This window comes from Pelmatolapia mariae, linkage group LG1, assembly GCF_036321145.2.
Source record: "Pelmatolapia mariae isolate MD_Pm_ZW linkage group LG1, Pm_UMD_F_2, whole genome shotgun sequence".
In the NCBI taxonomy this organism is placed as follows: Eukaryota; Metazoa; Chordata; class Actinopteri; order Cichliformes; family Cichlidae; genus Pelmatolapia; species Pelmatolapia mariae.
Window position 1 is genome coordinate 39545851 of NC_086227.1, and position 27256 is coordinate 39573106.

The window sequence follows — 27256 nt, forward strand, 5'->3', positions numbered from 1 at the left end:
TTAAGCTCGTACAGACTCTGCAGGTGATGGTGCGAATGAAAGCTCCTCTCCAACGGGACGAGACGGCGTTAAGAGAAATGTCTTTGGAGTCTGTAATTACTGTCACAGCCATGAGTTTAAAGAAACTCTAATTAATATGAAATATTCTTTCAGATCCGGCTGACAGCGAACACAAAAACACGACGCCTCAGAAACAAAAGGAGCTGAAAGCTGCACGCAGGTAGAGAGAATCTGTTCGGCCTATCAGACGCTTTGCTGCGAAAGTTCTCCGGTTAGAGTCGCAGCTTATAAACCGACAACGAGACGCAGAGCTGCTCAGAGAAATGTTACCAGGATCTCAGAGGTGATGAACATCCTCCTTTTCTCTTTGATCATTTTACAGCGTGCTTGTTCGTTCTTGTGACATTCGATGACGTCGCTCTGCACTCTTGGATTCTGCGATGTGCATTTGGGCTGCACACTGAGACGACCGCTCGTTCCCCTCACATCACACGTGTGGAGTGGCGCAGAGCCGTCTTTCCAATAATAAAATGATTTGTGGGGCATTTTAAAGATTTGGGTGTTCAGTAGAAATGAGTCAGAGCCTGAGCGCCGCAGCAAGGACACAAAGGAGCGTTTGACTAATTCCAAAGTGTTTCTCTAACATCATTTATACCCACTGAGGTCCACCAGCAGCAGGCTGCAGACAACAATCGCACTCATTAGTCTGCCCGTCTGCATTAGAGGCTTTACTGAACAACACAGATGCTTCCTGGCTGACCCCGGGGTCACTGGGTCACTCTGAAAAACACGCCTGTGTTTATATTTGTTCTGAATTAGCAGCAGCACTGAGACAGCGGGGATACTTCCTCGTTTAATCCAGTTATCCACGGTAACAGGTAATCCCTGCTGCTCGCCATCTCACTTAATGAACACTTGAAAAGTTTCTGTGAAAACGCCAAATTTAAAACGTACAGCTCAGAGCTGTGTGTGTGTGTGTGTGTGTGTGTGCTGAATTATCGATCACTGGTGCCCATAAGCACTGAAGACTGGGCACCTGACCTAGTTTTGACGGGAGAGGGTGGGGCGTGGGGATAATCCCCTCGCAGCGGTGGAGCTGTGATGTCACAGTCTTGTGCTCGCCCGTGTGGCAGAGAACAGCGCTGACCTTATTCTGAACGTGATGCGCTGCGTGCCAGCGCTTATGTGGAGGGCTCAGGCTGCCGACACATCAACAAGTCACCCAGCCAGCCAATCAGACACTTTATGAAGCAGGTAGCTCGCCATCAAGTCAGATCACCAGCCAAAACGTAAGCCAATGATCGAGCCATCCACCCAGCCAATCAGCCTTCATCTGAGCTAAGCAGGCAGCCAGCTGGCCGGTCAGCGATCCACCGTCCTGCTTTGCCATCTCTGTCCCGAGCTGTCTGGCCTCGGCTCTAAACATAGCAGCAGCAGCGCTGCACGCGGCCTCGTTTCCTCAGCTGGAATCCCACAAAATCAGAGCAACAGGCAGCGCGGAGCGAGCCTCATGAGTGACTCCGCGCTGACAGACCCGCCTCACACAGCAAAGAACCCCCCAACCCCGCCAGCAAAGAAGAGATCAATCAATCAATCAATTTATTTATAAGCACTTTTAAAAACAGGTTGACCAAAGTGCTGTACAGAGTAAAAAAGTAGCTCAAACACACCAAAGAACAGAACAAACCAACCATGGGGATCCAGGTTTTAGTGACAGGGTTACAGTTGGGTTATGGTTAGGGTAAGGCATTCATTTTTATATATTTAATAAAAGGACGAGATGCTACAATCCCTGGTTAGGATAAGGGGCTCGGAAGAGCATGATGTCAATTAGATGTCCCCACAAGATATGAATACCCAACGTGTGTGTGTGTGTGTGTGTGTGTGTGTGTGTGTGTGTGTGTGTGTGTGTGTGTGTGTGTGTGTGTGTGTACTGTATGGGGTATTTTCTTGCACAGTGTTACATCATCCAAAGTGATTTTACTCGTCGGGTCAGTGAGAGTGCATTGTGCTTTCGACTTGAGCTCTTACCAATCAGTGTCTGCAGGAGTGCGTCCTTAAGTAGCACCAAGGCTGAAGCAATCATAAAACATTTATCTGTGAAACTCAAAGCCTGGGTGGAGCAAACTGTGGAAAAGGCAAAAACCAAATAAACAGAGGCAGATTTGAAAACACAGCTCGGTCTGCTCCGTTCTGACGTCAGGAACCGTTGGAGGTGCAAACTCCTCCAGCTCAGAGAAAACGATCAGTGTGGCTCACAGGTGGCAGGAAACTCGACTAAATGTATATCACTACTGCAAATTTGCATTCTCTTGCTAAATAATTATAAAATATAAATGATAATAACATTTTAAAGAATATAAATATTTACTCTGTGACACAAACCGGGCGGCACAGCCACAACAAACTAGGAGACGCACAGTCTTTCAATTACATGAAAGAAACCCAAAGAGGAATTCAGGCCAACCGTGGTGTGTGCAGTCAGTACGATCAGAGGTGCAGCTGAGTGCATGAGTGAAAATGGGGTATGCAGTGTTGTTTGATGCCACGCTTTTAGAGCACTGACACGCTGGGCCGGGTGCTGCCAACGAGCCACAGCAGCTCTCCAGGGCCCGCAAACTACACCTGCCACACCAGCGGGGCAGAGGTGCTCCTCTAACATCCGACAGCTGCACCTATGAACTGCACCGTGTGCTGTTCCAGGCATACGTCAGCCTTCCCCACAGAATTAAACCGTCTTTGTGTACCAGTATGTAAAACACCACAACCATTAGACACCATCTCCTGGACTGGTTCCAGTCAGAGCCGCCCTGCAGCTCACAGACTCAGAGCTAACGCTATCAGCTGCGATCCAACATGGCGGAGCCGGAGCTTAAACCCAACAGCGAGCCGAGCAGCCGGCCTGAAGCGAAACGTTTGACGGGAAGGACCGGAGCGAGCTGTCTGCTATGACAGGAAGCTCAGAATATGAGTGAGTGTGTCGGCCAATAGGAACACGAGAACCCCCCCCAAAAAAGGACAAAGCAGCAACGTGACAACCGTGGCGCACAAAGTGGGCGGTTACTGACGCACTGAAAGACGATGAGCTGGTACACCGATATAATGCATGTCAGACCCACCTGAAAACACGTCGCCGATAGCTGCACGCTGCTGCAGCCGTGCAGCAACAACAACACGCACACTGTTGTGTGATTGGACACAACGCGCAACAACGTTGTTGTTTTTCCTGTTATTATAAATCTAAAATCGATCCACTGCCAAAAACAGGAGGTTCTTAAAACCTGAGCCTGAACTTGGATCTGTGCTCAGATCCTCGTCTGCAGACGCAAAACATCAAAACTCTGAAAAACACATTTGTGTGAGTTCAGCTCCACAGACGCGGCACAGAGTCGGGCCTGCGATATTACAAGGAGGAGGTGCCTTTTAAAAAGCATGAAAGGGGCACGTGTGATTGACCACGAAGGCCACCAGCTGAAACTGCCCCCCCCCATTGTGGTAACGGGTCCTACCATTCTTTACCCAGGTGCTGAAACAGCGCCTGCCAGAAAAACACCAACAAATGTGGCAGCGTGCCCCGATCACACGGTGAGCGACACGCTCCGCTGCCCGCCAAACCCTCGCTGATCCAGCTTTACTTTGCCAGTTTCGGGTAACAATGTCGGAAGAAAACGGATTCTCTGACCAGACTCGATGATTTGCCACCAGACAAGATTTTTCATATCCAGCATGTGTCTGCGATGAAGGCGGCGAGCTCTCCGCAGCCCGAGCGCTCCTCTGCAGGGACGGGATACCCCGAGAGGGGCCCGCTCCTCTCTTTGGCTCTCAGCAATCAGGCCTACACGGCGGAGCGGCTGGATGGGAGTCACTCCCGAGTCACATTACAGGCCACCTGGAGTTTGCCAAATAGCTCTGAAAGCAGTCTGAGAGCAGCAGGAAAAAGAATCTCTGAGGTGATGAGAAAATTCAGGCTCTCCAGCCTGAATGCCCGCCTGAGGTCTGGTGAAAACAATGCAGCACTCATCGCTGGAGTAATGATGTCCCTGTGATGGAGCATGTTCAGGCAGGATCTGGGAGACAGGCCAGTGACTGGAGCCAAGCGGAGAGAGGTCCTTGAGAAAAACTTGCTCTGCTGAATCATTTGCTTGCAGTTTATGTCTTACTGTGTCTGCGGGGGTTTATTCAGACCTGTTTTTGTTCAATCGATCTCCACGGCCTCTTCATTGCTTTTACAAATCGATTCTTGTGCTTCTGGTAAGTAAGCACATTCAGTAAAACCCCGAATTCGGAGGCTGAGGATGATGTCATCACTAAACACATGGCAGAAGACATTCAGGGACACGGGTGTGTTTGCATCAGCTTTCTCACTGTCCCGTAACATTTCTGTGCTCGAATTTACTTTTATACAATAAATAACATCTCAAGACACGTTGAGGAGGTCATTTAGCCATTTAAATCAGCTGTGTTGGATCAAGGACACATCTAAAAGCTGAGGCCTGGAGTTCCCCACCCCTGATCTGGTGCTAAAGCGAAGGCGAGCGACACCACGGGACACCTTCAGCGGGCCGGGGAGTCCCCGCCTGGATGGATCCGAGGTGTTGTGACGGCACGAGGGGAACCTGGGCAGGCTATTTTAACGTTGGGGTGTACATTTGTATTTTAGCAAAGCCACATCATAACAGAACAGACTGAATTAACAGTTTGGTTTTACCACGGATGTGCAGACATCTGTCACTGGATTAAATCCGACACGGAAGGAAAACTGATAATGAGAACTGATGATACTGAGGCACAAAGTTATAAAGAGCTATTTTTATGGATCCTAAATGGATTTATGGATGTTGAGCCTTAATGGAAAAAGCTGAACATCGGAGATAATGGCATCACAGGAAAGAGCACGTCGTGCTGCCTGTGAATTCTGGTTTAACAAGGTTAAAACTCTCAGAAGAAAAGATGTGATGTGTCTTGATAAATGCACTGAGTGTAAATGTGATGCTTTAGATTGCTGCAGATACTGGCTTTAACGGCATCTGCATCGTTACAGCTGTGCAGGAAATCAATCTGATCTAATGACAAATAAACCTACTTGTACACTGGCTACTTTATAATTCACTTTTTCTGAAACATAAATGTTTAAATGGTCAGGAAGCACAAATACTGTGTATTTTTACTAATTACTGTAAAATAAAGGGACACTGTTCATCTAGTTTCTCCTGTTTAGAACTTAAAGACCCTCAAAGCTTCCACTTGGCCTGACCTGCTCAGTCTGTCGTGGACAGCATCCATGCAACAGCTTTCAGTAACTTGCAATTCATGTCTGGAATAAACAGACGACTTCAAACGCAAAATTACACACTGCTAAATATCGAAGATGCTGTGTTATCATTTGAGCAGCCGTGCCCGGAGAGCGGCTGCTCCGAGTTCTCTCTAACTGATTGATTTCTGTTCCCCGCTGAGATGACAAGAACCGAGATTAATGAACACAGAGCAACTGTTCTTACGGATAAAAACTGAGTAAAAATAAACCGATGAAAACACGCTTTACACACTGCAAACAGCATCCCGTCGTACAATCTCAGCGATGTAGAAAAAGCTGATTAGACATGAACAGGAAATCTACGGGGTGAGGATACTGGGTACCATTCCTAAAATGATCCTGCTTCACGGCACAGTCATCAAAGTTACACAAAAACAGGACACACTTCTTTGTTGATCACACAGACGTGGCAAATCCAGGCTGTTTTAATGTCGTGATGCACGCTCAGTCATCCAGGTAGGTAGATGCAAAAGGTTGATTCTTTTCATCTGGATGTTTTCAGTGGGAGAAACGCTTCATCATCATCCAGGTGACTTCTTCAGTCTCAGCTTGTGTGGTTTTATAACACTGACATGCAGAATATGTTTGAAAGGATAAAGGAGGTCACGAGTCTCTGAGGGGAATAAATGCGGTGTGTTGCAGTCACACCTGCACGCTGCAGGTTTTCACTGTGACATCTCTGCTGTCCTCTCTCATCCCGGACCAGACCCCAACTGATAGGGCTGTGCGATATGACCAAAATCTCATATCCCGATATAAGACATTTATAACGATACATACCACAAAAATGTACATTTTCGGTGAATTCTGTGAATCTCAGGCAGCTCGAAGTGTTTTCAGCTGGGCGTCGTGTACCTGGAGTCGAGTGTTTTGACCGATGCATGGAACTACATATTTTTAGACATAAGTTGGAATGGTTGCCATTTTCTTTGTGGGTATTTATTACACGGCGTGCTGCGGGGAAAAGCCCGTTCTAATCTTTGAGTGGGAGGTTTATTTGGAGCACCTGACGGCTCTTCTTTGCTTCTCATCCGTGAACTCTCTCCTTACTCTGTCACGTGATTCTTCCGTTGGTGGTAGCAGAGGTTTGTCGTGTTTGAGTCTGTGGTGGGGGCCGGTTTCCTGCGTAATTTGCACAGTACAGTTTTCTGGTCCGTGTCAGATGTTTCATAACCAACCCATGTCCATGCTACAGAGGCAGCCCCTCGTTTAGGAATAAGGTCCTCCATTTGTTTGGACTGGTCCTTCTGTTTGTCATCATTTCAGTTTATTTTGAAAAACCTCAACAGGATCTTCAGCTTTATTGAACTTTAAGAAATTAATGTAGCCTCTACACTGACCATCAAAACCATGAAAAATATTGTTGTAAACTGTTTATTTTGCGACACCATGAAACAAACGATAGCGTATAACATGAAACGATAGACGTTTTCATATCGTTATATGGAACAGCCCTACCAACTGACAAACTGCAAAGTAAAACTCTGTCCTGCAGACATTAGAACTTGGAGCTCTGTGAATTAATTAATGCTCAACCACCTCTGCAGGCTTAGCAGCATCATATGACGGCAAACCACAATCTACTCATATTCCAAGAGCCCGACTTCGCAGTAGAAGAGTTTGACACTGGCCTGCCGAGTTCAGGAATCGGTGGATGGATTATTTCTGTTTCTGTTTGCACTCTTGGGGGAAAATGAGGTCGTGTTGCTGCCCACAGCAAAAAGCACCTTTTTAAACTTGTAACTGGCTCCAGTGTGTTTACTACCTGCCACACAGCCTTGGTTTAATGTTACAGGCGGGTCTTGTATTTAGGTTTTCTGGAAACGCCGTCTCTAAACTCGGCTGAATTTGTGAGGCCGCAGCAGCGACACCAAATTTCCCCTGTGAAAATAATCTATGTGCCGGTCAATGAGCTCGCACTGTTCTTCTGAGGAGGCCGGCAGCGTCCAGACGGACAGGAGCAGCAGTCAATACGTAATGATAGCCAGATAATGATGGGCTGGAATTGGAAACAGATCATCTCTGTGCCTCAGATGTGAGTCACTCAGTATACGAACACACACTGTACTCAACCTGCACTACACAACAGCAGACGCGAGCAGGAGAGGACACAAACACAGACGGACGATCGATATGACCGAGACAGAAAAAGTCAGATATGGAGAAATATAAAAATTGAATACTGGGACAGCAGACGCCACGTGAGGAGCACGGTTATTAATACCAATGCAATCCAAGTCAGACTTTCTGAAAAGTGGGACTTTACTTCATGGTGATCATTTCTTGGTTCACAGTCTATGTGGAGATTATTGTCGGCCATGGAGACAGGAGACGCCGCAATAATCAACTAAAATAAGACGGACACAGCCACCACGCCCCCTGCTGGCTTTAGACTTCACATCCTGAAGCCTTTCTCAGAGGTTGCTGCACACACGCTGACCTATCATCAGAAACTCCGCCCACGTCTCGCCTTTTTTTCCTGATGAAAACAAGACAAAAACAAAAACAAAAAACCCGAATGCACAAAAGCTGTGATGAAATGTTTCGGCACTTTTGTCGATGAATAAAAACGAGACGACAATGTTCCGGGGCGACGAGATCCAATCAGAATTAATTAAGTTGTATAGAGAGGCGGGATCAGTTTGGGAGGGATCCAATCAGACGTAAGCTCCTTGTTCTTGATCTTCCACTGACGATCAGGGTGTGAGGGAGGAAGCTCCCATGTTTGTCGTGGAGACGAGAAGAGCACACGTCACGCTTTGTAAACCGTGCGGAGCAACTCTCACCAACAACTCTGACACTGAATCAACTTCACACCTACTCTGTGCTAATCTTACAAGATTTGTTTGAACAAAACTAAAGGAATTTAGATTAAATTATGATAAAAATTATGATCGTGGTGACGACTCGCCCATCACTCACTGCTCCTTCAGCCACCTCGCTCTCTGGATATTATCAGGACGTAATCTGATTGGTTAGCAGCCATATTGGAGAAGAACAGTAAACGTTGTTTCTCCAATCACACAGATGCTGAGCAGATTTTTTACTGTCCATATAAATCAGTGACCACATGCATGCAGAATAATCTGCGTGAACAGTTTGGATGGTCTGATTATTCCAAGGCTTCAAAGAAACTGGATTAGTGCACCCAGCCTTGTTAATCTGAGCAGAGCTAGTTTCCCTTTTTGTCTTTATGCTCAGATAAATAAATTATAGTCAGAGTGACCTCTTGGATAAAGCTTCAAGTTGACCTATTCTGCTCACTACCTGCACCATCCTTTGATTCTTAGACATAATAATTAAGTTAACTGGGTATTAATCTAAGCACGATGACACAGATGCATGAAAATTTTTTCTCTGATGAGACTATTCCTAAATGTTCCTTAAATGGAACGTAAAACAGACGAACTGTAATTATTATGCCAGCATTAGAAACACTAGAAATCACTGATGTAGACATTTGATGTTGTTAAAGGATGAGCTACAATCGTGGCCTCAGTTACTCTGAGTTTAAAACAAAATGACTGAATGGAAGCCCAAAGACACACAAGTGAATGTCATCAGCACAGAAATGATTAGAAGCATCCTCAATGACTTAATCATGTCAGTCAAAGGAAGCATGCAGAAAGAAAATAATAATGAACCCACGTTATCACTGATTGGCTGATTGGGTGACTGTTGTATGAGATGGCCATATAAGGATATCCCCCTCTGTGACATCGTAGCCAAATGTAGGAAAACACGGAATAAACTGAGTGTTTAGAGCATTCTGAAGCTCACAGAGGTTGCTGCACACACACTGACCTGTTACTATGTTTCATATATGAACATTCACCACAGGAACAGGAAGTGAGCCAAAGCAGAGCAGGTTTCATGAGTGAACATGAACACTTTACACCCCTAACATCAGCATATAGGCAGACACACACACACGTGCACACACACACACACGCACGCACACGCACTGACCGGTCTCTCAGGTCGTCCAGGCAGCGCTGCAGATGAACCTCGCCAGCAGTGACCAGAACATGTTCTCCGGTTTCCTGGATCAGAACCTCGGCACAGGGGTCGGCCTGGTTCAACAAACGCATCCCGCGCACCAGCTTTGGCATCTCGCCTGTCACAAACAAACGAGGTGGAAACACAATCATCGATTCGGCTGTGTGAGCGGTCGGAACGTCTACACAACGAGGAACACACTCTCAAACCTGACTGAACCTAACTGGTGTTAATCTCTGTCTCTCTTCCACAGCATGTCTTTATCCTGTCTTCCTTCTCTCACCCCAACCAATCACAGCAGATGGCCCCGCCCCTCCCTGAGCCTGGTTCTGCCGGAGGTTTCTTCCTGTTAAAAGGGAGTTTTTCCTTCCCACTGTCGCCAAAGTGCTTGCTCATAGGGGGTCATATGATTGTTGGGTTTTTCTCTGTATGTATTATTGTAGGGTCGACCTTACAGTATAAAGCGCTTTGAGGTAACTGTTGTTGTGATTTGGTGCTGTATAAATAAAGTTGCATTGAATTGAATGGATCAGAGCAGCGGTGAAGCTCGGCTTTTCGTATGAATCTTTTTACTTCCTGAGTCCGGCAGCACCCACATAAAGAGAAGTTTTTCTGTGTGGATTAATGTGGGTCCTTCAGAGGGCAGACGTGCTCTGAGCTACGACCCGTCCCGACCGTCACCGGCCTCTCATTCACACCTCTGCTCGTGCTGCCAGAGAACCAAACATTATCAAAGTGAAGTTGTAGTTTCCTGTTCTCTGTGAGTGCTGCTGGCTGTCCCTGCCAAAGTGTTATTTACAGCTGATATCATCTGGAGAAAAGTCATTTAAACTGGCAAGATTCTGCTGACTTCAGTGTTTTAATATCTGAATATTAGAAAATGCTCCTCCCTTCGGCCTGTGCAGCGTGATTGGCTGCTGTCAGCTTGATTTATTGTATGAACAGTCCATTGATTCCCAGTCTCTAGTCAAGAAACTAAAGTACAAGTGACATCTCGAGTCGTCCGTATTAAAGTTCAATTCAAAGCCGTAAAACTTTCATCTTAAATCTGATTCCAGTCCAAGTCATGTGACTCTCATTCATCACACCATAGATGTCAGCTGACATTTAGGAAGCTGTGCATGCTGTGACTTGGAGCAGTGTGGAGCCTGTCAATAAAGTTTTGTTCAGTTTGGTGCGATTACATTTACAGTTGACACAAATAGGTGCAAATTTGGGCTCAGAAATGTGAACCGGGGCAAATGTGGGAGTTTGAAACGTTTCAGCCGATCGACTCGGTTTCTCTCACACGGCGGTTTCTCTCTGACGCCACGATCATCAGAAACACAGCACAAGCTCATCATCACCATTTGAGGGCAGACGGAGGCGCAGAGCCGGACGCTTTGACTTCATACAGAGAACAAATAAGGAGAGAGCTCGGGAAACGCTCAGCAGAACTGTAGGACCAGTTAGTGTTACTGAACTCCAGCTTTGGAAGGAAGTACTCTCCCATTGGCTGTTGGGGAATTTTATATTTCTGGTTTGTAAAACACGCCGTTGGCTGTATTTGAGTGATTAACATGATGTGAAACTACATCAGCACAGCTGGACTGACTTCAACTGTGCTGAGTTTTTGGCTGATACCAAAATTCAGTGCATGGGAGTCTCACACACACACACAGACACACACACACACACACACACACACGTGTCCAACTAAATGAAAGAGACAGTGTCGGGTCTCTGTGCACGTTCCGGTTTCACTGAATTTAACAAAGCAGCAGATTCGTTTAAAATTCATGAACTAACTACATGTGAGAGCGCCTTCGAAGACCTACTTGGATGTTTGGGCTCTATGGCAACCCGGACAATGGGCGTGGCCTCAAAGTTGAGCGGGGTAAAGGGTGGACAGGCGGGTGCGGTTGACAGCGTGGCCGACTTCAAGACGAACTCCTCGAGCCCTCCGATACCTGAGAGAGGACAGAGGAACACGTTCAGGGTCAGAGTGTGAAAAACATCAGACGTGAGGACATCGTACGGCACCAGATAAAACATTCAGCTGCTTTAAACAGATTCCCCCTCGAGCTGGGCTCACCAGAATCACATGATCACCAAATAACTGAGGGGCAGAGGAAAAGCTAAAAAAGTCACAGAAGAGAAGAAATATTGCTTAGAACAGGAGAAACAACCATGAAGAAAGTGGATTAATAATAATAAATACACACACGTCCTGCTTTTTGTATTTTAAGTAACAAAAGTTTGACTGTGTGTAACAGACAAACGTGACCATCGCAGAACAGCCGTGCTTATAAAGTGACTCCACACCTGTTCAGCAGGATCAACTCAAACACCTGCTAACAGCATATATAATATTTAATGTTCGTGACAGAAGCGAGCTCTGTACCGGGACCTCGAGCTGTTCCCATAATTCACTGGAGCAACATTTTAAAAAGTGTGTTTTGGGTTAACTTTCAACTGTCATGTGACCAAAAACGTGCACAACTTTATTTAAAAAACAAAGAAACAGCTGATTCTGAGAGGTCAGGAGGGTAACACTCGCTGATTTTCAGTGCAGGGTGTTTTCACACCGTAATGCAGAGCGCTGGAGTATCAGCACTTCAATCTAACTTTACCCGAATCAGCAGAAATTGGAGGAAAAAGTTGTTTTGTTTATTAAAAATGCAGAACACTGGATCCAAGCCTGGTAACAAAAACTGAGCTTTAATTAAGCTGGAGGGAAAAAAATGTACAAAAAAGGAGGAAACCACAAACTCCAACAAACAAAACGAGATTCCAGGAAAGCACAAACAGGACGAAGGAAAGCACGAGAGGACTTTAAACACACAGAGCTGAAGCTAATTAAACACAGGTGACATAATGATCAGAACACAAACGAAGCAAAACCAGAGACGCACAAAGAGAGTGATCGCCAAAGTAAAACAGGAAGTGAGAATCAGAGTCATCTACCAATCAGAGGGTGGGTGGGCCGATCCATGTCCAAGTTTCTTTAAGCCTGCGGTACCCTCCATGCATGTGAATGTGTGTGTGAAACAGGCTTTGAGTAGTCGGTATAAAAGTGTTACACACTTTAACTGGACACATTCTGGATTATCAGTTGAGCCCAACACAAAATATAAGCTGCAAACTGACAAAAGAAAAAAAAACACACCGTGCTGAGTTGTGGCTTCCCTTCAGGCTGATGTTCGGTAAAACACGAGCACATCTGCTTTGGAACAGAAAGGTGAACTTCCTGGACGTGTTTGGAGACACGAGTGCCGTCAGCTTATGTTGCTCTGTCACTAGATCAGCTGCTGAGTCGGGTTTAGGTCTGGATTAAAATTCTATTACAGACAAAAGCTTAAACAAACCCAAGTTTACTTTGTTACTTTGTAACATTCACATGTTTACTGAGCTGTTCCATATTTGAGTTATGGAAACTGTTTATCGCACACAGCTACGAGAATTTAAACTGTCGGACAAACCAAACGTGACATCATCATGAATACATAACGTAGCTGTGACACTGAGTGACAGAGACCGACAGACACAAACAGACACTCATACAACAACATGTGTCAGAGATCCACACAGCTGCTCTGGGATCAGCTACAGAAGTCGATGCCTAAGTTTAGCCTCCAGTTTGAAAGCTGGCTCCGCCCCTTTTTAATTGTTGCCATTACAGGAATATTTCTTTTTTACCTGTCCTCTTTCTGTTATAGGAGTGTAATACTTTTTACGCGCAATGTTGCATTTTACAACCCTAACCTGAGGAGAATGAGGATTCATCAAAATGTGGAACCGCTTCACGATTTTGCGTGTCATCCTTGCGCAGGGGCCATGCTAATCTTCTCTGTATCGATTCCAATTTATCGTATGTGCTGCCTGAGCGAGCACATCCAGCCCACAGCACAGCCTGCCATTTACTGCCCTGCTGCAGGACGGCCTCAGTAACACGGTGCAGACTCGACGGCTGCAAACGGACCAAAGAGTCGACCGAGAGTCAGGAAAGGACCAGTTTTTGTCTCGTTGACGTCAACATTTGAACTGTGAGCATCAATTAGCTCTTGAACTCTTTGAAATTAGTTTTAATGGCAACATTTCCTTTTAACTAAAAAGGGGCGGAGCCTAAGTGAACCACTGATTTGTGCGTGAGATGTTTGTACACACGGTTTACACACAGATTTGTGTATGTACACTGTGAATGAGGCCTGACGTGAAGTTGTTGATGCTAAATCAAGAAACTGTGAGTCCTCCTTGCTGCTGGGATCCATCCTTATTGACTCCAATAAGAGGCTACACCTGAGGTGGAGGCAGGTGATCTGCTGTTCTGTTAGCATTTCCAGAAAAACTACCAAACTCATCTTCATGAAACTTGATGAAGAGCAGTCAGACGAAGAACCTGTTAGATTTACAGCTTTAACTCTGAAGGACATCAGCTTTAGTAGCTGAAATAACTGAGGAGGTGATAAGCCTCCAGTCCTGAAGAGGCCTTAAGCTCCGCCCCCTTTAATTGTTACTAATTTGATAAGAATTCAAGAGCTAATTGATGCTCACAGTTCAAATGTTGACGTCAACGAGACAAAAACTGGTCCTTTCCTGACTCTCGGTCGACTCTTTGGTCCGTTTGCAGCCGTCGAGTCTGCACCGTGTTACTGAGGCCGTCCTGCAGCAGGGCAGTAAATGGCAGGCTGTGCTGTGGGCTGGATGTGCTCGCTCAGGCAGCACATACGATAAATTGGAATCGATACAGAGAAGATTAGCATGGCCCCTGCGCAAGGATGACACGCAAAATCGTGAAGCGGTTCCACATTTTGATGAATCCTCAGGTTAGGGTTACAGTATCTGTTGTTTCTCTGTTTTTTATTGATTCTGTACGGAGATGAAATGTTTTTGTTTAAATATTTTGAGGCCACATTAATTTAGTTCAAACTAAAGTTGTGCAGTTCTTCAAAGCTCTGCACAAAGTTGTGAATCGGCTGCAGCTGATTCAGCCATCGGATGGTTAGAGTTAAGATCCTCAAAGCAGTCGGGTTAGGATGGGACTGAGTCCGAGCCACAAGTCTGGCTCCGCCCACTTTTGTTGAAGCTAAAATCTGACCTCAAACGTTTGAGTCATTTCATTATAATTTACCAGAATTTTCTGGTCAGTGACAGAAACATAACCCAAAAAGCACAGCCTTCTTTCTTCTGATTACCAGAGACGACAGCTCTGCACCGTGACCAGGTGGCTGCTCTGCCATGTTAGCATGTCAGTGACGGAGGCTAGCCTGGGTTAGCATTAGCAGAGTTGACAGAGGCCTTTACTGCAGACGAAGCTCAGTGCAGTGAGGACTCCTCTGTGTTAGCTTTGCCAGTAAAACCTGAACTCCATGTCAGCAGTAACGAGTATCACAACAGCGCTTACGAACTCTGCCAAGCTGGACTCTACTTCAGGTGGATTAATACGAATATCAATAGTACTGATATCTGATCGATATTAGTGTGACAGGTGAACTTCAAAAACAGGTTTTTATGTTATATAACAAATTATTCTGCAAAGTAACAATCACAGCTGTTTAGTGGTTATTAAAGTTCAGAATCCGCAAATCGGTGATGATTTATTAAATGAATAACAGCACATTGTACATAAACCACCTTTATAGGTTAAACCATCAGTGTCAGCAATGCTGGGCCTGAATTTACTTTGTTACCATAGTTTGCAGGACTGCACACACCTGCCAAGCCCGCTCACAGGGGAAAAAACAGCGTTTTGTGGGTCATGTGACTCTTCCACACAAAATGATCCCTATGAGCGCTGCCTGGAGAGAGATGTTCAGAGACGATGACGAGAACTTAAAAACGCATGAAGAAAATAAAAATAAAGCAGCAAACATTTTTACAAATCAGATAAAAATAAGATAACAGATGAAAAAACGTCATCGACTGTTTCAGCAAACCCAGACGTTTTAAGAATGAAGTATTTTATACAGGAATATTTCTTTTTTTACCTCTTCTGTTTCTGTTATAAGAGTTCAATATATTTTTAAGCAGAATGTCGCATTTTGCAACTCTAATCTGCGGAAAGTGAGGATTCATCAAAATGTGGAACCGCTTCACGATTTTGCGTGTCATCCTTGCGCAGGGGCCATGCTAATCTTCTCTGTATCGATTCCAATTTATCGTATGTGCTGCCTGAGCGAGCACATCCAGCCTACAGCACAGCCTGCCATTTACTGCCCTGCTGCAGGACGGCCTCAGTAACACGGTGCAGACTCGACGGCTGCAAACGGACCAAAGAGTCGACCGAGAGTCAGGAAAGGACCAGTTTTTGTCTCGTTGACGTCAACATTTGAACTGTGAGCATAAACTAGCTCTTGAACTCTTTGAAATTAGTTTTAATGGCAACATTTCCTTTTAGTTTAAAAGGGGCGGAGCTTGTGCCCCAAACTGACAGAGCAGTTCTGATGATCTCGCTATGAAGTTCGTGCCAGAATAATCCAGAATAAAGCGAGTCCTGTTTGCAGCTGGCACCAGTCCTGGAATGACTTAATTCTCCTGCACAGTCTAAGCCTGAGGGTGATCGGCCTGTTTGTCTATGATTCACACTAAAACTACCGATCTTGGTAAAGTGTGGTATCCTAACAAGATTTAGACGTAGATACAAACAACCGTCTTTAAAGTTCGCTTCCCAAACTCTTTTAATAAGTAAAACGACAGCCCGGGGTCATTTTCTCACACTCGTCTCAGTTTTGAAGAAAAATATGTGGCTTTGTGTACAGAGGGTGTACACCCAGACACAAGGCTAAGAGCTGGCTGACTGCAGGACACCGCTGGCTGCCTCTCGTGTAACTCGACACTATAATTACTTTAAGGTGACTTGATCCCCGGAGGCCTTCAAATCCAACAAAGAACAATAAAAGATGAAAAAAAGAAAGAACTAAAAGGACCCGATAAGCCAGCAACCGCTGCTGCAGACACTCAGACATGATCTGAAGGGAAGCACGCAGCAGCAGAGCAGCAAACACACAGAGACTTTCATCAGAGTTAAAATGCACGGGCAGCGGCGGACCTCTGCACAGCGTCCGAGGTTTTCATTCCTCACGCAGCTTCTGATGTTTCGTCACTGCTGGAAAACAGGCCTGCTCGATTACAGTCAACGCAATTACTCCGGTCCATAACTGCAATCTCAATCATTAAACACAACTACTCACAAACTTCATGCAGTTACTGAATGTTAAAGATGAAAGAGAGGGAAAGGAGGTGAGCGCTGCATGCACTGAGGCTCTCCTTCCATTATCTTCACTTCAATTCAGTTTTATTTCTATAGCATCAAATCTCAACAACAGTCAGGTGCTTTGTAGTATAAAGTAATACAGATAAAACCCCAACGATCAGACAGCCCTCTGTGAGCAGACACTTGGCGACAGTGGGAACAAAAAACTCCCTTTTAACAGGAAGAAACAGGAAGAACCGAACTCAGGAGGGACAGCCAGTCAAATAAAGCCTGGGGTCAGTAGCAGTTTCATTTATATAGCACCAAATCACAGCAGCGGGCAGATGAAGATAAAACGACACGAGCTATTCTCACATGGGGACCAACACAGTAAGTAAGTAAGTAAGTAAAATTTATTTATATAGCACATTTCACAGATAAAAATCACAAAGTGCTTCACAATAAGATCAGACACACAAGTTAAAATTAATTAAAAGCCCGTTTGTATAAAAATGTCTTCAGCTGCTTTTTAAAGGAGTCAGTAAAGTCTAGACAGCGTAAAGACACAGGCCTTGTAGCAGGAAGCTAACAGGTCAAAGGCATTTAAATGTCAGATCCTCCTCCATCACAGGAGTTCAAGGCTGCAGGTATAAAAAGGTCCAATTCAATCAAACGAACTGAGGGATTATTTGGACTTTGCTGATTTCTTTGCTGCTCTTTAGGATGGGGAAGTGTTTACTGGAAAACGATGCAGGCAGCATAGTTTTCAGATTTTTGCAATCACATCTTCCTCCATGCATAAACAATACAGGAAGTCCTGAAAACGTTCACACCTGTACCTGTGCTGGGAAAAAGTCCCACCCAGTCCCGTAGCTTTGCACCACGGCACGCTGCAGTTTGTTTTTTATTCCGTGTGCAACAGCGAGGTTAGAAATGATGAAGACTGTGGTTTCTGTGGGTTTCACCAGAGCAGATGACATTTTTGAATGACCATGCAGAGCCCCTGCAGCTCGTACATATTGAATGATAACAGGAGGGCGAGATAAAGGGAAAACCAGGAGATGACGTCCTGCTCTAGGCTGAGCGTAGAGATCTGCTGACCTCTTCATTCAACATACTGAAGCCCTTTAGAATATTTTTGACAGGCTTTGGATCAAGTTGAAGAATTTGTAGTGATTAGCAGCCGTTCATGACCAAACCTGAGGAGAGACTGCGCTGCCAGAATGCAACCCCCGCCCCCCAGGGACTAGGCCCGGTTACGTCCGGCTGCAGAGCTCAGGATGATTCAAGCCTAAAGACATTTCCTCCAACCACAAGTACAGTTGGCTGCGACTCTGGTTATATAAAGATGGCATTTTTTCCTCATCCTCTCCCACCACACTGCAGTGAATGAGGTAGAGGTGATGTAATGAAAATCAAGAGCATGTATGAAGAAAGACAGATACAGCAAAAACCTTTGGTGATCCCGAATCAGAAATAAGATATCTTCCTTTCATAACGCGGGTTCAGCACATGCACAGGATGCTTTGAGCAGCTATAAGGCGGTGACGTGCGTCTTTCATTTCATCAGATAGACTTGGCAGATGTGTTGCTGGGCACCAGTTTAAAGAGTGCTTCTCATATTGGTGCTAAACGTTGTTCAAAGTTGGAAAATAAACTAAATCAAACCTAAAACTAAGACTTTATGACTTCCTGCATCTTCCATAACTGAGCACAGTTAGAGATAGGTGACGAGTTCAGCTGAGGTTGTTCAGGCATCGGATCAGGACACCTCCCCTTGGAGGTCTTCCAGGAACACCCAACTGTGAGGGGACCCTGGGAAAGAGGGAGATTATATATCTCATCTGGGTTGGAGCACCATCGGGATCCCCCAGGAAGACCTGGAAAACGCTGCTGTTTTAAAGGAGGTCTGGAATAACCTGCTGAGCCTGCTGGAACTGCGGCCTGGCTTTGGATAAGTGGAAGAAAATAATGGATTAATTAATTCGATGCATTTAAGGAAAACATAAATTATGGCGTCAAAGGGTGACACAGCAGTAGTCTAGCAAATCAGCTGTTAACTTCTCATTAAAAATACTTCATGGATTTTTTTCTGGACAAATGATGAATGTAGGAAGTCTTCCTTTCTATTACTGCCGACTTCTCCGGTGTTTAACCTCTGAACATCCACCAGGTCATTGGGGACTCCTAGTGTTAAGACTGGGTTTTGTTTTAGCCACAGGCTGATAGACAAACCTCCAGAAACTAGAATTACCCTTTAAATGTAATCCCAAAACTTTGGCACCACAGCTTTTCTGTTAGGAGCTTTTCCAATTCGGTGGTCCAAACGTGGAAATATCATAAAAAGACCTAGAAACCCAAACCCTGCCCCTACCCTGAGCCTTACATGGGTTGACGTGATCGAGGTTTCGCTTTCAGTTAAAGAGGTTAAACATTTGTCACAATACTCAGGATGAGTTCAGTCTTAAGGTCACTGCTGAGAGTCCGAAAGGGTTTGCAGGAAGTGATGTTGGAAGAGCTTTTCTGATGCGTTTATTTCTGGTCACTGAAGAAAGAAAAAACGTCAAACAGCAGTACAACAGTCGAGACGACTAAAGGTATGTTTGAAAGACACATCAGATTGTTTTATACTGAGTGTATTTAATGTTCTTATTAATAATGAAAAGTTTCGGGATCAGATTAGGAAGCAGGACATAGTGTATGGCTCGTGCACGGCTGTAGGAGAGGAAGTTCACTGTAAGGAAGCCCCACAGAGCCAAACTTATGGCACGAGTTACGTCCTAGTTTTTGTCACCTCAGAAAAAACAGAGAGAAGTGCTGGAGCGGTGGAAAAATGGCAGATTGAAAAGCAATAAATATGATGTGGAGCTGGAAATTGTTAAATGTTCAGCGTGGATTGTGTTTTATTAAGTACAAGGCCAGAGCTTGGAAATCTGCTCCCTTTTAACATCCTATGGAATTTCCCTCACACTGGAAAGTCCCACTCAAGCTTCAGAGAGCTGTCTGTGTGTGTGTGTGTGTGTGTGTGTGTGTGTGTGTGTGTGTGTGTGTGTGTGTGTGTGTGTGTGTGTGTGTGTGTGTGTGCTGTCGAGGGGGAGCAGCACCACAGGCCAAATAACACACTTTATTGTATTACACTGCTGGCGATAAAGCTGAAAAGCACATCTCGATGAGTCTGGATTCCCGACATGACAGGTGTATTTATCCAATGATTCACCTTTTCACTTTACCACATATCATTTACAACTAAATAAGAGTTTTATGGAGAAGAATTATAACTTATCAGATGCAAAATGTAAATTTTGGTAAATGTTAGTTTTCAGCAGAGAGAATAAGACCTCCCCGTCCTCAGCCACCACCTCCAGCTCCTCCCGGGGGGCACCGAGGCGCTCCAAAGTCACTTTTTACTGTCATTTCGTGAAATCTCAGGAGCTCAGAGATTCTCCGAGATGCTGGAGCAGCTTGAGAAGATGCGACGTTCTCATACTCCAACATACTTCTATGCTGATGTGATGTTGTTTTCTGAGCGGCGAGGCTGGCGTTCAGGGGAACACCGCGGTGACTCCAGCGTGCCTTCGAGCGCCAGTATGAACGGTGACGGGGCTGCGGTGATGTCAACGAATGAGATGACCATAAACTATGCGGTGAGCTCAGGCGCCCTTCGGAGGAAGCTCACTGCTGCCAGCTGTTGTCTTTGTTCCTTCAGTCACAACCCACAGATCACAGCCACAGGGGAGGAACCAAGCTCGACCAGCAAATCCACAGACTCGCCTCCAGAACCTCGCCACAGCTGACCGACCGCCAGGGCTGCGTCACATCATAGCGGTGCACAATTTTATGGAATATAAAAATGTCACTGTGGCAGAAACACCGTGCTTTTACACTCCTCAGTGAGCCACAATTAGCCCAGCCATGTCTGAGATCAAGACCACGTGTCGGCCTCGGACGATGACCTGGAGCTACTTCGACAACAGTACTTCATTAAAAATGGAAGGAAGCAAGTGGTTAAACATGTTTAACCACATGGGGCAAAAACACAGCACGGAGTACAGCCGGGCTCCAAACGAGGAGAGGCGAGCAGCAAACGTAGACCGACGACGCGCTCGCTGGCTGCTCACCGTGTGACAGGAAGATCAAGCGGGGGATGGAAATTACCGATGCACGGCGGTAGCTTTTAGAAGCTCGATACTACTCCTGGTAGTCGCCGTAGCTCAGGAGGTAGAGCAGGTCAGCTGTTAGTCAGAAGGTTGGTGGTTCGATTCCTGGCTGCTGCACGCCAAATGTCCTTGGGCGAGATACTGACCCGAGCTGCTCTCTGATGGATCTGCTGCAGTGTGTCTGTTAGAACAAAGTGTGTGAAGGAGGCAGGTTGCATAAAGTGCTACATAAGAAATTTAAAACTGCAGACTTACAGTTACTTTAGTAACTAAAATGTTCAGCAGTTATTTTATACTTTTACTTTAAATTACTCCAAGAAAGAAACACTACTGCGGCTACGTTTGTGCTTACATCTGATTTATGCTGTGTCAATAATATTGCAGCGTAATGCTGCTGCTGGCTTTAATAGATTGACTCTTTGAATCAGGCAGTCTGTCATCAGTGACAGCAGCTCAGTGGGAAAGGATGCAAAACGCCCTTCATCTACTTACACTTACAAAGGCTGATGCCAACAAGCTGCAAGCATCAATAAAACATCATTCATAGTATTTTTTCAATATTATCTCAAATATCATTACTGCAAACTGTCTGGAAACTTCACACTATAAATGTGAGGCTACATCGATCGGTCTGTCGATCGCTCCTCAAGAACAAAACCCTGACATACGTGAACTCTTCCGCTTGAGGCTGAAATGTCTGAGATTTAAAGTAAAATTTTGTCGCTGTGGAAACAAATTCTGCAGAGGAATGGTTCCACGGCAAATTTCTTCTAGAAACACTGTGGCAGGCTTCGTTGTGTTGAGTGGGGAGGCTTTAGTCTGTGGTCTCCCTGGCAACAGGTTAAAAACCAAACCAAAAATCCAAAATAAAAACAGAATTTTACTGTAAAACATTTGTAGGCCTGTATTTACTTTTTATGGCACACTTACCTGAAATAAAGCATCTGCAGTGAAAGAGCACACAGTGTTTAAAGTGTGAAAACACAAACGCTTATTTTATTCACATCGTCCACTAAAAAAATCGATTTTAGTTTGAATAACGTGATATCGATTCATTAAATCCTAAATAGAGTTTAAATATAAATGTATTTTGCCAGAAACGACAAAATGTCAGGTTAAAGCTCACAAAACTACTTCAACAACCACCCAACAGCTAAAACAGCAAATGAGAGCAGAAAGACGCGAACACAGAGCGTGGATCGTTCACCCGACGGCACGAACACGCCGTCAGGCTGAAAGCCGACAGCTCGCAGATTCAGAAGCTGCAGTTTCATCACTCTGACCAAAACTGACTGAACGAGCAGCAAAAGAAGATCCAAACCAGGCTTCACGCTTGATCGTCAGTGTTTCTCTCTTACTTTGGCAGTTTTCTCTCTCAGTGTTCTTCAAGAACAGTTTCCCATCAAAAATCTGTTTCCTGCATTATTTGCTTGCTTATCGGCCGCTGTTTGTTTTTTTTTCCAGAAATCACCTCCAACAAGAAAGCCTCATTTCTTTAAACTTTTTAAAATGATGCCAAACTGCAAAACTCTGCTGTGTCTCTAATCAAACCTCTGTAACGTCAGCAGCATCAGGTAATGTTCAGAAGCTGATTCATGGTTTTCTTCCATTTTTCATCGACTGCAGAATATTTTTAAGGTTATCTGTTAGAAAAAGCCAGACCAGGAAAACCTCCTTCATGTGTTTCTGTTTTATCCTCAGTTACTTTGACACAAACGCATCTGCTGTGATGCTCACAGCTCTGATTAAGTCTCACAAGTGTCAGTCTTGTTTTTATACAGAGATTAAAAAAGATATAGAATTAAAATATTTCTGACTGTCAGAGTCAAAATCGAATGATTACAGAAATCCGTGACGATGCCCGGCCCTACTACAGATAAAGACGTGTCTAACGTATGAATACGCGTCCTGGTATCATGATGCACTTTAATGATGATTTTTGTTGTATTACTGCAATATCTTTTTTTAAATCTTAGCACTGAACGACCGACTTCAGTTTAACCACAGTTGGATCGTCAGGTTTTTACGCAGTCAGCTGAAAATATCCGGTCTTCGTTCATTGGTCAAAAATCCATGTTTGGTGAAAATAAGCAGATTCTGGGTGAGTCATGAGGAAACATGTCCAGACAGCCAGAGTCGCCGGGGAGCCCTCATGTAGCCCACACACTTTCTCCAAGCATATGCACACACACTCACGAAAGCCGAGACACGAGTGAAAGCCGAGGATGTTTCCCACAGACGAGAAGATCTCATTACGGCACCTGCGGCTAGTTTCAGGCGAATAAACCCCCCGAACATCTACGTTTAGCCCTGTGGACGAGTGTGCTGTGGATCTGACACGTAACTGTGGGACATTTATTTCTTCCGGTGAAAAAACTTTGAGTGAAGATGTTGAGAAGTCCTCAGAAACGCGCGCGCTGAGCTGTATTTGTGCTGGCAGACAGTGGCAGCTATTAAACAATCACTGCGCTGCGGAAGACACTAAAGCTCTGTTCATACAGGATCATTTCCAGCTGGGGAGGTGCTGCAATGTAATTATTAGCAGAGAGGAAGAAACCCTGCTGCAGTGCATATTTATAAATTATAACCATTTTCTGAGAGCAAAACAAGGTTTTTGTTATAATAGAGCTAAAAAATGTATTTTTAAAATGGAAAAAAGATGAAAAAGCATCTAAGAAAGGAAAATGTTCTTTGATAGGGGGTCGTAAAAAAGATTATTTTACTTTTTTATCAGATTACTTAAAGACAGCATGGTGGCATGAATATTCCTTTGAGTGTGGATAGATTTGCTTAAAAACTTTACGAGTAGCTGATGCTTTTCCCAACTTAGGAACGTTTCCCTGTTGGAGTTGATCCTGATGTAGACCGATTAACTAAACTGGTCACACGCTCACAGAAACACGAGAGAGAAACCAAACTGATGTTCTCGTGAAAATATCACAGTCACTAATCTGCATCCAAGTATCCATGTGGATCCGTGGACTCACGCATGCATTCATTCGCTAGTTTACTCAAAGTAACCGTCGCCGGCAGCAGACTGTAGAAGCAGAGCTGAATCATGTGGTGTTAAAACTCACGGGGACCTAACGGCGGCCTTTTGGAAGGCAACCGGGTTGCAGAAACATGCAAATTGATTCGTTTATATGTTATCAGGAATTCCCGGGAAAGACTGGAAGCATCCCAGAGGTGCACATGTGGCAACCTTGAAGGAGCTTTGTTCTTCGCCTGATCCGGAGGTGCAGGACGGGAGTTGGAAGCGGTCTCCACTTGAAAGCACTCGTAATGTTTCCGTCCACTCTCACTCCTCTCATGAGGTTGTTCCCTGCTGCAGGCAGCACAGCCCAGCAGAGTGAGGAACAAAAAGGTCTGGTATACCCGCTTTGCACCGCCTGCTCCACACCAAACATCAGACGCACACATTTAGAGATGAGCTGCTGAGTACGTTTAGCAGCTACTTTCCCCTCCGGAGTTGGTTCGACCCAAATCAGACATGAACTCACAGAAACTGGCTCTGATATAAAGTGGACTACTACTCTTTCTTTTATTAAATCATTCATTTTAGAAAGTGTGAAGCTGCTGCAGCACAAAAACAAAGTCCATACTTGACTCTCCAACCTCCCAGCGACACAGCTCACCTGGTGTCTGTGTGTGGGCCTCACGATGCCACTCTGACAGGCTCCCCGGTGACCGTCTAAACACCTTTGTCATGACTCAGCTGGGATCTACTGAACATTTGTGCGTCTGAGTGTGTGTGTGTGTGTTTGTGTGTGTGTGTGTGTGTGTGTGTGTGTGTGTGTGTGTGTGTGTGTGTGTGATGGTAAGGGGGCTGGAAGCCTGACATACGTCAACAGAGTGTGATACATGCCTGGGCAAAGAACAAAACAGCTCACACATTCACACCACAGTCAGCGTTGGCTTTTAAAAGCTGGGGGTCTGACGCATGAACACACAGACAAACATAAAGCCCCCCCCCCCCCCCCACCCCCACCCCCGCCCACTCCTCACGTTGCATTCGAGGGTGTTTTGGTTACAAATCTATTAAAGAAAAAGTCTGCTGTCAGCTTCACTGCAGATCTGTAAATATGAAAATAACTTTTAACTGAGTAGCAGTCGAGCTTTGTCCAGCTGTCACCAAACATGTTTCCTGCTGCATAGAAAGTTCAACATAATACTTTTACTTTGAAGTTCAGCTTCACTTTGAACACTGAGGAAATTCAATACCTTACTTTGCTCCCTCAATTCTTCATGCCATTTGATCGCGGGCCTACACGTAAACATGGAAGGATTAATCCTTAAATTCAACACGGCTCATATAAGATCTCTTTTCATACGTTAATCCTGGGATTGCATCGATTTACACGAGCACCAGGAGTGGACTGTGGACACGTGAGCTGTGATTACGGCTGATGCTGCCATCCAAACCTGGGTTAGCTGTCAAATGATATTGACGGCTCACATAAGGGTTTGTCTGCCACTTGGAAGGTCAGCGGGTCAATCCCTCAGGGTCCCAAATTGCCCCCAATGCATGCATCAAGTGTAAATCATCAGCTGTGTCCAAATCCTCAAGGATTGGTCAGTTCACACTGGTGAGGGTGGGGAGGAAGAACCCCCTTTTAACAGGATGAGGGATGCGCAGGATGAGGGAGGGGCATCCATCAAAGAGAGATCAAACAAAGCATGGGAGGGACTCCTTTTGACATGACCTTTCACCTCTCATCTGAGATGTTTCCTCAGTTCTAATCAGCTGATCAGGACGTTTTTAATACCGTTACTGTCATTACATCATTGTTTCTACTCTGGAACCTACACGACGTCACGGAAACAGAAGCTCCATAAACCCGCCTTTCAACCGTCTGTTTGTGAGGGGCAGCCAATTAGAAGACAGTTGGCTTAATGGGGCAGGAACTAAAATGTTTTCCTTGAGACAGAGGAGGAACGCAGGGATTGTCCCGAGTCCCAGTTTAAGATAAAGAAGGATTATTTTCAACCATCAGTCATCCAAAGCTACTCTGGTAGATTCCAGGAAGAAAAAAATGCACCAAGATTTTGTGTTTGGAGAAAATGCTTCCAAGCTGTGTCCGAGAGGTGAGAGGTGGAATATCTCGGAAGAACCGAAACAAAGTCAAGCTGCCCTCGAATGAAGTATTTGGGATTACGGTGAGCAGGATGATGGAGAATAAAGACAGAAATCAGCAGCTAAACAGAATCAGTAGAAACTGCAGCACACTGCTGCTTGTCTCGGTACCTTGAGCCCTCACTCCCAAACTTGACCAAACTCACTGACTAACAAATTACGGCCTAATTTGGATGATCGTTCTTCTTCCCCACTGCTGCTGCCACCATTCAGCAGCTGAAACGCCGCTCACGCTCCTTAATTACTCGGGAAAATTAAACACAAGCGCATCTATTTTGGAGAGTGGGACGTTTCCCCCACTACATTTTTTTTCTTTAATGTAATTTGTAGAAATTGCGGCAGCAACAAATCACCGGAGGTAGCGTGTAAAGCTTTCATTCCAGCAGTCCTGTCTTTCTGCCAAGAATATGTGGCGAGCTGGCAGCAGGAGAACGACACAAACAACAGAACGGAACATTTGTTCCTCACATTCAGGTTTAAACACTCAATACATCAGAAATGACCAGAAACATTACATCTCAGAGCAAACACGCTGTTAAACGCTTTAACATGTGCGCATCTGTGAAAGGTAAACGACGGAGCTGAAGAAACTTCCTGTTATTCCTTACGAACGACACGCGGAGCCAGCATCAGTCATCTCAATGAGCCTAAAAGCCTTTATTTTCCACTTCGGCGGAGCTTTCAGACGCTTGTTGTTCCTCGCTATTACACCAAAGGGAGTTGGGGTCCTGGCTATTTTAAGAAGAAAAGGGAAAAAAGCCACTGCACAGAGATCTTAGCTGTATCTCATTTTACAGCCAGACTACATATTTCCTCTTCAGCTCCAACAAGACAGACGCATGACTCACAAATGTGTCTTTTAAAAGAGGAGGCTGAAATGTCAGGAGAGCTGCTGGCTTCATAAAGAAAACACATCTACTTTCAATAGTTGTGGAATTAAATCTAAAAAGGTCAGAAAGCAGATTTTTCTCCCGGCCTACGCTTCCTGTTTGATGTGCCGAGGTCTGCGAGCATCCGAATCTGAGGCGCGATCATCCAGAATCCACCGACGGCAAAACAACCAAAAAGCCGACCCGACTTCAGGTCGGACCTGTTCCTTCAGGTGTCCTTCTGACGTTTCACCACCTCAAACTCGACATCGCACAACAGCTTCTGTCAAACTGACCCGAACTCCACGTGGAGGCTCGTCGCTGCTGCCGACAGCCGAGCACATGGCTACAAGCCGAGGCCAAGGGGGGGCGCTGTCCGAGCCCAAAGGCAGGTACTAAACGGTAATGCAGCCGCCGAACTTGATGATCACATCTGGCAAAGTATTCATTTCACCGCGTACCAAAGGAAGGCTTGTTCAGTTCACACTGATGACGATGGGGAGGAAGAACCCCCTTTTAACAGGACGAGGAATCCACATGATCAGGGAGGGGCATCCATCAAAGAGAGATCACAAACAAAGCATGGCAGGGACTCTTTTTGACATGACCTTT

The 27256-nt window shown here is 45.2% G+C and overlaps 1 protein-coding gene and 3 non-coding genes across 4 annotated transcripts in view; 1 reads left to right on the plus strand and 3 right to left on the minus strand.

The window, feature by feature from the left end:
• Positions 1-27256, minus strand: part of efl1 (elongation factor like GTPase 1) — a 74690-nt gene that overhangs the window by 9692 nt on the left and 37742 nt on the right. The window contains exons 15-16 of the mRNA XM_063480975.1: positions 11131-11262; positions 9284-9431 (exon numbers count right to left, since the gene is read on the minus strand). Of these exons, the coding sequence (XP_063337045.1) occupies positions 9284-9431; positions 11131-11262 (280 nt within the window). The remainder of the gene's footprint in view (positions 1-9283; positions 9432-11130; positions 11263-27256) is intronic.
• On the minus strand, positions 13080-13186 carry LOC134633270 (U6 spliceosomal RNA). Its single transcript, XR_010094697.1, has one exon. It is a non-coding gene; the product is annotated as a U6 spliceosomal RNA (small nuclear RNA).
• On the plus strand, positions 13999-14105 carry LOC134633278 (U6 spliceosomal RNA). Its single transcript, XR_010094698.1, has one exon. It is a non-coding gene; the product is annotated as a U6 spliceosomal RNA (small nuclear RNA).
• Positions 15369-15475, minus strand: LOC134633285 (U6 spliceosomal RNA). Its single transcript, XR_010094699.1, has one exon. It is a non-coding gene; the product is annotated as a U6 spliceosomal RNA (small nuclear RNA).